Source organism: Podarcis cretensis (genome assembly GCF_951804945.1).
Source record: "Podarcis cretensis genome assembly, chromosome: 8".
Taxonomy (NCBI): domain Eukaryota; kingdom Metazoa; phylum Chordata; class Lepidosauria; order Squamata; family Lacertidae; genus Podarcis; species Podarcis cretensis.
In genome coordinates, this window is record NC_137177.1 from 93084112 (window position 1) to 93095484 (window position 11373).

General features: G+C 51.4%; 1 protein-coding gene across 3 annotated transcripts; it reads left to right on the plus strand.

Moving 5' to 3' along the window:
• Positions 1-303: 303 nt before the first annotated feature.
• Positions 304-11165, plus strand: NKX6-3 (NK6 homeobox 3). 3 transcript variants are annotated; one of them, XM_079989034.1, is made up of 4 exons: positions 557-637; positions 963-1905; positions 6081-6250; positions 10924-11165. In XM_079989034.1, exons 2-4 carry the CDS (start codon positions 1524-1526, stop codon positions 11149-11151), a joined length of 780 nt encoding a protein of 259 aa, XP_079845160.1. In that variant the 5' UTR covers positions 557-637; positions 963-1523; the 3' UTR covers positions 11152-11165. The 3 variants fall into 3 exon arrangements, with proteins under 3 accessions (XP_079845159.1, XP_079845161.1, XP_079845160.1); XM_079989033.1 differs by having other exon boundaries at positions 304-1905; XM_079989035.1 differs by having other exon boundaries at positions 304-1905; positions 6087-6250.
• The last annotated feature ends 208 nt before the right edge of the window (positions 11166-11373 follow it).

Below are 11373 nucleotides of genomic sequence, written 5' to 3' on the forward strand. Positions count from 1 at the left end.
CTTAGTGATAATGCCCGTTCAGTCATTGGTTCCTGCCGGCATCTCCACAATCTCCTTCTCTTTCTTGACTCCAAGCTAAGCTGCAGGAAGAATTGCAATGGACTTTTCATCACTTTGGGAGGTAGGGAACCTTTTTGGCTACATGGGTTGGGTCCTTATCAAAATCACCCACCTGTCAATCACATGACATTATTATGACATCGTGTGATTGACATCGTCTGAAAATCTCTTGGGCGGGTCTTGCAGGACCTCAAAAGCCAGGCACTTGGGAACCTGCAGCGGCTTCCAAGTACTTTTCCCAATTGCAAAGCGTTTTAAGACAGCCCCCACTGTGATGTGGGCTGGTGGGCAGGCGGCCTTGGTTTGGGGGAAATGGCCCCATGGGTCACACCAGACATGGAAGACCAAAATTGGCCCACGGACCGCCACCCCCACCCCCCTGGCAAGGAAGGTCCTTTTTGTTCATGTACATTCCACTGTGTTATATCCATGCTAGTGGGAATGGAGGCAGAAAAGATACCTAAGCCAGACTTTTTTCCTTTTGCTTTTTAAAATCTTTTTTTTAATGATAAAATATTGCCCTTTCCCAAGCATTTTACTGGTAATCAGTAAAAATAGAAGTAACATTGTTGAGAAAGTGAAATGGACAGATCTGTCAATCTCCAGCCCCAGTCCCCCAGGACGTTCCACAACAGCCTTTTTAAAAATAAATAAAACAATATTCCCTACCATGCAGGAGCAGAATCTCATGCACAGATTCCCATCTATTTCCTGTAGGGCTTCCCCCAAGGACCAGGGCTCAGGCTTGTCTGACCTCCCATTTTGCTGCCCTGTAAAGGCCCACCGAAACCAACCGCCTGAGGCTGCGGCCTCATCCTGCTCCTTGGAGAGCTGCACCCGCATTTCCTATCCATGGTCCTTCTGTTGCACTCGCCCATAATCAGAGTCTGTCTCCTACAAAGGTGCAGAGTCTCTCTCTCTCTTGCACAAACACCCCCACCCCTCCCACTCTATCATCCATCACACACCCCAGGCAAAGGCAGGCTCCCCCCCCCCCATCCAAGCGTTAAGGTTCTGGTGTTGACTGTAGATCTTTCAAAGGGTAATTTGTCTGGGAGCAGCCAATCCACATCCTGTCCTTGGCCCAGCCAATGAGAGCCAGGAGACCCAGCACAGCAGCCTATCAGAGGCCCAGTATTCTAATAAGCCCCATCTTTTATCAGAGGGAATGAAGCTTCCCTTGAAGTTAAACTTGGTGGCTGGCCAGTTTTGACTTCAGAATCTCTGGGGCACAGGGAGGTCCGCTAGCCAGGCACCCAATGGACTTGAGCCACAGTTCCCTTGGCCAGCAGGAGCTGCTCCAGACCACCAGCTGCCTCTGTGCCAGCAGGGAGGCTGCCAAGTAGAAGCAGGGTCTCTGTGAGATGGCACTGCCAATGTGCCATGCACTTCTGGGAATCTAAAGGCTGCATGATTGACCCCCCAAACCTCACTAGGCTCATCTCCCAGCGGGCAGTCTAGCGATGGACACCAACCTCCAGGGGACATTCCTTCTCAACAACCCTCCTCTGCCCCCTTTCCCAGAGGTGAAGGCCTCGATGTGCCAGTATACAGTGCAAAACTCCTTCTACAAGCTCAGCCCCCCTGGGCTGAGTGCCCAGCTGGCTGCTGGCACACCGCATGGCATCAGCGACATCCTGAGCAGGCCAGTGGCTCCACCGAATGGGGGTCTTCTCTCGGGCTACTCCCACGTTGGTGGGTTCAACGGACTGGGCACCCAGAGCCTCTACTACGGGTCTCAAGTGGGGAACTTCTCCAAAGCCGGAAGCGAATACTCAGCCAGAGGTCGGAACTGCTGGGCAGACACAGGGCAGGAGTGGCATGGAGCTCGGCCATGTGGCAACCGTGAGTAGCAAACTAGCCATGGGGTGGGGTGGGTTTGGGGGGACGTGGGGGGGGGGGAGTAGCCAGGAGAGGTATCTGTAAGGGTGAGGCAATGGCCTTGGGTGGCGAAAGGAAACTGGCAAGGCTGAACCGAGGGCAGAACTTGGTCCTGGAATACGCAAAGTAGTTATGATTGTTCATTATGGCATCATTCAAGTATGTGGAGCAACTTGGGCACTCCCTGCCTCAAGGGCCTTGCAGTATGCATTTGAACAGCAAGTGAAAAAACACAGTGAAGAAAAAAGAGAGAAAGTTGAAGGATGAATGAACACAGGCAAAGGCAGCTAAACATGCTGGACTTTGTTTGACTGGGGAAGAGAGGGGGCGCTTAAGAAGTCAAAGGGCACCAGAAAGAGGCAGCTTTGCATGTAGAGTCATCGGTGTTTGTAGCGCTTTCACAGAGTCACATGCAGGAGGAAAAACAGCATATTTTGGAACCAGGAGCTTACAGGTTTTGAGAGTGTGAGAGACAGCAATGACAGGAAAAAGTAACTAGAGATAACATGGCAAACAAGCAGACAAGTATCCTTGAGCATGTGCAGAGTTTTAATAACCACAGGCAGCCTTTCACCTCTTGGATTGGGGCAGGTCTTCTAGGTCAGAGAGCCCTGGGATCCCTCATGTATCTCTCACCCCCACCTCACATTTGTTTGGAGATTGGTCACTGCAGAAAGTGGGGGGAGGGGAGGTTACCTGGTTTTCTGGAACAGGTGCCTGAGAAAGCTGCAGGAAGGTGACGGGCTCCTTTGCCCTCCCTCTGCGTTGCTTTTCCTGGGCAAAGGGAGCGGTTCTTGGAATCAAGCAAAGTTTATCCTTGGCTGCCACGAAAGTGCCCCTTGGAATGACAGACGGCGCCGGGTAGCCGGGTGCTGCTGATATGGGGCTCCATAAAGAAGTGTGCAAAAGGCCAGGGGCACTAGTGTGGCATGGGCACAGGTGCCAGGGTGGAAGGAGAAACACATGGCAAACCCACCCTCCGCAAAGGGAAGAGCTGTGCCCCATCACATCCTCTAGGGCAGCGGGTGGGGAGCCTCTGCCCCTCCAGATGCTGATGGACTCCAGTTCCCATCAGGCCTAATGGTCAGGGGCGGTGGGAGTGGCAGTCTAGCACCATCTGGTGAGGCAGAGGTTCCTCTGGGGCAGCTTTCCCCAAACCAGGGGGGAACATGTTTTTCAACCACAACTCCCATCGTCCCTAACCAATGGCTGCTGTGGCTGAGGCTGATGGGAAGTGGAGTCCAATAACATCTGGTTGGGCAAAGGTTGGGGAAGTTGGGCAATAAAGGCTGCCCTGGAGTCCAGCATCACTTTGCATTCCCTGCAGCTGCTCTCTGCTTCAGGGGTTGGACTAAATGGGCCTCATGGTCCCTCCCAGCTCTACACTTCTGGAGGACACCAGGTTGGGGAAGACTAGTTCTAACTAAAAAAAGGTAAAGGTACCCCTGCCCGTACGGGCCAGTCTTGCCAGACTCTAGGGTTGTGCGCTCATCTCACTCTATAGGCCGGGAGCCAGCGCTGTCCGCAGACACTTCCGGGTCACGTGGCCAGCGTGACAAGCTGCATCTGGCAAGCCAGCGCAGCACACGGAACGCCGTTTACCTTCCCGCTAGTAAGCGGTCCCTATTTATCTACTTGCACCCAAGGGTGCTTTCGAACTGCTAGGTTGGCAGGCGCTGGGACCGAACGACAGGAGCGCACCCCGCCGCGGGGATTCGAACCGCTGACCATGCGATCGGCAAGTCCTAGGTGCTGAGGTTTTACCCACAGCACCACCAGTGTCCCGCAGTTCTAACTAGTCTTATGCAAATTGTTTGGAGGCAGTGATGCTTCTGAATGCCAGTTGCTGGAAGCTGCAGGAGATAAGAGGAGATGGCCTGGCTCTTGCTCTTACTTGGGTCTTGCCTGAGGGTTTTCCATAAGGACCTGGTTGGCAACAGGATGAGAACAGGGTCTGGTGGGCCATTGGCCTGATCTGGGGGCTCTTCTGCAGTGGAAGTGGGGGTAGGGATGGGGGAAGGATCAGAGGAACCGAGGCCACAGCTCACATCCCTGCAAAATTTCTTATAATAATTTCTTTTTGCAACAATAAAATATTGATACAATGAACCAAAGTATCTAAAGCCCCACTCTGCCTGATTATTATTATCACTATTAATATTTATCAATTAAATGTATATACTGCCCTTCATCATAAGATCTCAGGGGGGTTCACAGAACAAAAAGGGCCAGCCATGCCCTTGCCCCCCCCCCCCCGGTGCACCTGCTCGGGGGCTGGAGTGCAGAGCAAGTCCTGAGAAGGCGACTTCAGCTGATGGACAGGTTCATGGGGAAGAAGAGAGAGTCTCTCAAATAAACACCCCCCCACACACCCCAAAGCTCCCTTAACAACTTATATAGCTTTGGCATTGGTGTTTTGCTGGGAAGGGGGCTGAGAAGGCATGCCACAAGTCCCAGCCCAGATTTGCACCCAACCCAAGGCTGCTAGATTAATAAAACACACACAAGCCACCCAGATGTGTTTGGTAGACCAAGTTGTTTTGCTTTCTGGAGTAATCATGTGCCAAGTAATAAATAACGCTATTAAATAAGAATTCTATCTTAAGAGCAGCACTTCGGACAGGCAGAGGAGCAAGTGATGGGGCAGACAGGGGTAGGCTGAGAGTGGGGAACCTGAGGCCATGCCCACCCCCCCACCCCGGCCCTGCTAGGCCCCCTAGAGAGGTTTACCTGACTGGAACGCGTCTTGACCCCCAATGAGGCATATAGGTTGCCCCGGCAGAAAACAGAAAGGGCTCTGTGAGCATGAGCAGAGAGCAGTGCACTTTGCAAAGGGAGACATTTGCCTGGATTGCTCCCCCTGCTTCTCCCACTGGCATTCAGCCGTCAGGAAGTGTCACTCTCGGGGGGGCTCCCTCAGGGGCTCAGGCCCCAGCAGCAGAAATGCCAACTTTGCCAGCACAAACAGGGTTTGTGGTGCACTGCAGTCCCTTTCTCACGAGTAACCTGCCCATTCTGTACCCATGGAGACCTCCTGAGCTACTGTCCTTCATCCTGGGCCCAGAGATTTTGTTGTCTGCACTCTCAAGGATTGGGGGGGCGCACTCCCACCCCATCCTCTGACATGCCCCGAGGTTCTTCCTCTGGGGTCAGGCCAGAGGGCACCTCAAGGCACCCCTAGGTATGGGCCTGTTCCCCAAGGTCCTCAACCTGTGGGATGTCTGGTTCATTCTCCTTGCCCAGCACCAGATGACCAATAGGCCTGACAGAACAGGGCACAGAAGGGAATCTTTTAGCTAAAAAAGGTCCTCCTCAACCTGTGGTAGCTTAAGAACCTCGGAAGAGACTGCGGAATCAGGCCCATGCCCCCCCCCCCAGCCCTGCACCCTGATCTCACAGTGGCCACCTGGATGCCTGGGGGGGGACGGACCTGCAAGCAGGACATGAGACATTCTGCCTGCCTGCGATGCCCAGCAGCTGCCTTCAGAGGTGCCAGGCCTTTGATGGTGGGGGCAAAGCATAGTCATTGCGGCTAGTAGCCACGGCTAGCCTGGTCTTCTGTTAATTTCCCCATCCAAGTTGGTGGCCGGCTCTGCCCCCTGTGGCAGGGAGTTCCATAGTTTAGCTATGCACTATGCTTCTGTCTTGGGTCTCCCAACATACAGCTTCATTGGATGCCCATAAGTTCCAGCGTGAGGAGAGAGGAAGAAAAACTCTTCCCAACTCTCTTTCTCCACGCTGGGCATCATTTTATAGACCTCTACCACGTCAGCTCATATTGTCTTTTCTCTAAGTCCCGAATGCGGCAGCCTTTCCTCATAGCAGAGTCTCTCCATTCCTTTGATCATTTGGGCAGCCCTTCTCTGAGCCTCTTTCTGCAGGTCCTCTTTGAGGTTAGGTGAGCCAAACCTCACGCAGCACTCCAAGCACGGTCATGCGGCAGAGTGGTCTAAGGGCATGATGAGATGGGCAGTTTTGTTTTTGATTGCTTTCCTAGGGATGGCTGGCATAGATTTGCCTTGGTGTGTGTCTGGGGCAGGGGCGGCTGGAGGGCTCATCCTGCCTGGTGCACAGGGAAGGGAGCGCTAGCCAGCTTCAGTGCCCCTCAGGCCTCACGCTGCCCCTCTCCCTCTGCACAGCTGCAGGGCCTGTGGGCGACGGCCTCCACAAGAAGAAGCACACGCGGCCGACCTTCACAGGCCACCAGATCTTTGCCCTGGAGAAAACCTTTGAGCAGACCAAGTACCTGGCTGGGCCTGAGCGGGCCAGACTTGCCTATTCGCTTGGAATGAGTGAATCGCAGGTGAAGGTGAGCTCCCTGTACCTTTGTGAGACAAGCTGGGGGAGGGCGGGAGCAGGGAATCAGCAGCAGCACCCATAGGCTCTGCTTCGCCCAGGTCAGCAACTGGCAGCCCTTGGGCCAAATCCAGTCTCCAAAGAGGCACTGCCAATTGGGAGGTAAAAGAACAAGCTGGAGAAGAGGCATTGATGGGACTTTGTGGGACATCACTTTAAATCTGGGGCTCACAATGCGGTGCTTGTGAGCCCCAGAGCACCCTCAGGCACATGGCTGAACACCCATTCATCCCAATTGTTGGGGATTCCCCCCCCCCTTCTTTTGCTTGCAGAGGTTGCTTTGGGTTTCCTTGGTTTGTGGGGGGGGGGAGGTTCCTGCTTTTTTTGTCTCTGCTTTGTTTGCTGGGAAAGCAGTTCTTTGGTGGTGAGGGAGGGTTAGGTCCTGTGCACTCTGTATTTTGTGGTGCTCACAACAGTTTCTGAGATTTTCAACGGTGCCTCTGGGAACCCCAAAAAGTTTGAGGGCCCATGCTTTAAGGGGTGACCAATGAAATGCTTGCTCTCTGCCCTTAACCCCCGTCTCAAAGTGTGTCCCATCCCCCAAAGCCAACTTGCTGATCAGGGCTAAAGATGCATAACAAGCCTGTGTGCAGCCTGTGTCCCTTTCACTCACGTGGGTGATATGTGCAGGGAAGCCCACAGAGTTATGCCATGGGCTTTGCCCCAAATGGCACTGGGACAGGAGCAGGAGAGCTGGAGCAGTTTGCCTCAGCAGGGTTTCTGCCTGTGTCACACCACAACAGGCTCCAAAACAGAGACGTGTGTGTGTTTACATGTGCTATAGAATTAAAAACACGCTCTCCTGCTTTCAGAGTCACCAGCTGAGCAGGACAGGAGAAAGGACTGGCTTCTGTCAGCTTTTCACAAGTGCTGGATAAGCAGAAATCAGCAGGTGGAGCTTGGAATGACATGGTCCTAGGAGCAAGTTGAAAAGCTGTCAACCAATACACTTTGGACCTGACTCTGCAATGACTCATGTGCAGAAAGGTGGCCCACCTGTGATCTAACTGTCCAAGGCCCTTTCCCTACATAGAGCTGCTGCCGAGTGCGGAGACGGAATCTTGTTTCCGTCTTGGTAAGCAGCCAGGGGGTTGCCCCTGCTGCCCCTTGGCATTTGCCTCCTGAGGTGGTTGCCTTACGCTGCCCCACGGCAGGGCCTGCCGTCTCTCTGCCAAAAGCTTCCCTGGCAGGCTGCTGCTTCAGGTTTTCCAAAGCTCGGTCAAGCCGTTAAGCATTGTCTCATTGCAAAATTCTTAGCACACATCACCTCAAAACATAGGTAAAGGTAAAGGGACGCCTGACCATTAGGTCCAGTCATGGCCGACTCTGGGGCTGCGGCGCTCATCTCGCTTTTATTGGCCAAGGGAGCCGGCGTACAGCTTCCGGGTCATGTGGCCAGCATGACTAAGCCGCTTCTGGCAAACCAGAGCAGTGCACGGAAACGCCGTTTACCTTCCCGCCGGAGCAGTACCTATTTATCTACTTGCACTTTGACGTGCTTTCGAACTGCTAGGTTGGCAGGAGCAGGGATCGAGCATGGGAGCTCACCCTGTCGTGGGGATTCGAACCGCTAACCTTCTGATCGGCAAATCCTAGGCTCTGTGGTTTAACCCACAGCGCCACCCGCGTCCCAAGCCCTCAAAACATAGTGGCAGATTTATTTTGGTTTTAAAATTATACTACTATTGAGGTTTTTAGAAGTTCAAGAATTAATCGTAGTTTATTAGCAATGAATAGCAGTTTATTAGTGATAGACTTTTGGAACATTATTCTTTTTCAAAAATGTCATTATGTATTGCATTCGAATTATTTTTTTGAAAATGGCTGCATGTCTAAGCAGACTAATTAACCTGCCACCCAATTAAAGAAAGCCAATGGATTGCATTTGTTTTAGTCCACAGTTACATGGTTAAATCTGAATGCATTTGCATATGACTATAAGAATATTTCCGAAGAAAGAGGCACATTTTGTTTTCAGGCGGCACACGAGGGCTGGACTAGGGTTCAAACCCCACTCGGCCATAAAGCTCACAGGGTGACGTTGTGCCATCACTCACTCTTGGCCAATCCCACCTCGCAGGATTCTTGTGAGGATAAGTGGAGAGGAGACCTCTGCCCATCACCTGGAGCTCCAAGGAGGGAAGGTGGTGAAGTACAAATGTAATAAATGAAAATGAATGGCAGCACGCACAGTCTTAGAAGAGGCATTCTGTGTGCCAGACTGCAACCCAGGTGCAGTATTAAAAATATCTGACTTCTAAAAACAGTTCTGCTGGCCCCTTTTAAACAAAAGATCTTTAACAGTGCTGTGGCAGAAATTTCTTCTATTTACCTTTTTTAAAACCATTAATGAGAAAGAAATTCTCAAAAGGGAGAGAAAATTTTGGTTAATTTGTCATGTACATGAGTGCGATTTGTGGTGCTTATATTATATCTGAAGTGATCAAAGGGTCTTTCTTTCTTTCTTTCTTTCTTTCTTTCTTTCTTTCTTTCTTGCATCCCTCCAGCATTCTGCACTCTGTAGCCTCCCTGGGTGCCATGAGGCAACTTCCTCTCCTGGGTGTATGCAGCAGGGGAGGCTGCAGACCCCTAAAGAAATATTTACTGGACAGAAAAAGGCCATATTCATGCCACTTCAAACACTCACAGCTCCCTCCCCCCCCCCCCAGTTATGGGAGCTGTAGTTTGTTAAAGGGGCTGAGAGTCGCTAGGCAAGCCCTATTCCCATCCCAGAGCTACAGTTCCCAGAGTGGTTTAACAGTCAATCCCTTTTCATACGGAACTTTGGGAATTGTAGATCCATGAGGGGAATCAGGGCCCCCTAACAACTCTCAGCACCCTTAACAAACTACAGCTTCCCAAATTTGTTGGTGGGGGCCAGAAGCCATGATTCTTTAAACTGGTATCAATGTGGCCAAAGAAACTCCACACATCACCACCTTGAGGGATGCGCTAAGCTCAATCCCACACCCATTAAAAGCACAATGGAATTCTAGAGCTGCCTGAGAATGAGGCAGAAGCCAGGGAATCTCTTGGTGCAGGTTTGATTCCACTGGGTTGCCAAAACTGCCCCAACCTTATTTTATTTTATTATTTTATTTTATTTATTTGTTTTCATAAAATTTAACTGTAAAACAAAAACAAAACTCAAAGCAGTTTACAAAAAAAATAAAGCAATACGAATATGAGTAAAAACAGATAAGAACAGGTAAAAACAACAATTTAAAACATTCAGATAATAATTGAAATAAGTGCTAAGCTAAAAGCAGATTAAAATGCACATCAGCACACGAGATATCTAGGTAGTCTGGCCTAAACAAAAAGATTTTAAGCAGGAGCTGGAGGCGACATTTCCATTTTGGATTTCCCAGCCCTTCCCTGTATCCTTTTTGGCACTGCCACACGGAGTGAGGGTTATGTAGCCCCAGGTCTAAGCAGTCAAGAGGACACACCTGGGGCAATGCCATCTCCCGGGTAAAATGGTCCCCGTGTTGTTAAGGGCTTTATAGACCAATGTGTATTTGCCCCCCTCCTCTTCCTCTGGGCAGGACACCCTGGGAAGAAATCTTTCCAGAAACAGAAGGGCAGGCTTTGGCGCAGCACCAGTTTTTCATCAATTGATCTAACAAATGGATTGTCTTAAATGTTGTAGCCCTAAAGTCAATATAATTTAAACTAAGACAGAGTTAAAATGGCCTCCCAAAACTCTTCACACTTTTTGTGGGTGGTGAAATTGTGTGAGGGGCATTTTGCCATATATACTTGGAGGGAAATGAAAGATTCTTTAATATTTTTTCTTTGAAAACTCTATTCTGAGAAATGAATTTTAGCTCACTTGATGGCAAATGAAATTATTGCTTCTTTTCTCTATATTAGTGGAGGAAAGAAAGAAGCTGTGGGCCAAGAAAAAAGGTCTAGAAGGAGGAGGTACACCCACCCGCCCTGGTTCCTTCAAGAAAATTGAAATAATATTTAAAACAGTGGTAAAACTAGATCTGAAATAATATTTAAACAGTGGTAAAACTGGATCTGCAGTTGTGTTCAAAACTGGGGAGGCCATTGCACTAAAATTTCTCTAGGCCAGGGCTAAAATGCTGCAGGAGTTTGAAAAGGGGGAATTTCTTTCAAATGTCTAGTTCTTTTACCAGAGAAGTCTTGGTTTGTCGATAATTTAGTGCAACAAAAATAGGAACTCCAAAAAGCAAGTGGAAGTGGAAACAAATAGCAGAATGGAAAAAATGAAAGGGGTTTATTGAGCCAGAGCATTTCAGGCCCCTCTGGTCCTCCTTCAGGGACATTGTGGAGAACAGCGACTCAAAACTCAGATCCAGTATGCCTAAGAAACTGGAGAGGCGCCTCTGGATCAATAAACCTCTTTTTCAGCTATCGCTTAACAAACCCCTGCCAGCCCCTTTTCCTCTGGGGCGAAGTGACACCCCCCAGCTCAGAAGTAAGGCTGCCATCTTTCCCCGCCGGCGGGGCTCCTCTGCCGTCAAGAGCCTGCCGCCAGAAGCCGTTTCCCCGGGCGCGCTGCCGGCGGGGGCGGCGGTTCCGCGAGCCCGTCCTGCCTCGGCTCCTGCCGGCCTTGCGCGCTGCCCTGACCCGCTGCCCGTCCGCCCCTTGCAGGTCTGGTTCCAGAACCGGCGCACCAAGTGGCGCAAGAAGAGCGCCCTGGAGCCCTCGTCGTCTTCGCCCCGCGCGGCGGCCGGAGCGGGCGAGCGCCCAGCCTCGGACGAGGACGACGAATACAACAAGCCTCTGGACCCGGACTCGGACGACGAGAAGATCCGCCTGCTGCTGCGCAAGCACCGCGCCGCCTTCTCGGCGCTCGGCCTGGGCTCGCCCAGCGGCTGAGCGGCAGCGCGGACTCCGGCGCGGCTCCGGCGGCAGGGCGGGGCGGGCGGGGCTCCCGCCGCACTCGGGCCGCGAAGCCTTCCGGGCTGCATCATGCCCCGACCCTCAAGGCCTCTCCAGCACCAAAGGGAAGGTGCATCACATAGGCTTTCATTTCTCTGTTTATAAAAAAAGAAAAGCAAATATTTCAAACCACTTACAAAATGACTCCAGGGGTTGCGG

Coding starts and splice junctions, on each gene's coding strand:
- NKX6-3 (XM_079989033.1), top strand. CDS start 1,524: ATGGACACCAACCTCCAGGGGACATTCCTTCTCAACAACCCTCCTCTG. Junction 1,906..6,080: donor AGCTCGGCCATGTGGCAACC/GTGAGTAGCAAA, acceptor CCCTCTGCACAG/CTGCAGGGCCTGTGGGCGAC. Junction 6,251..10,923: donor TGAGTGAATCGCAGGTGAAG/GTGAGCTCCCTG, acceptor CGCCCCTTGCAG/GTCTGGTTCCAGAACCGGCG.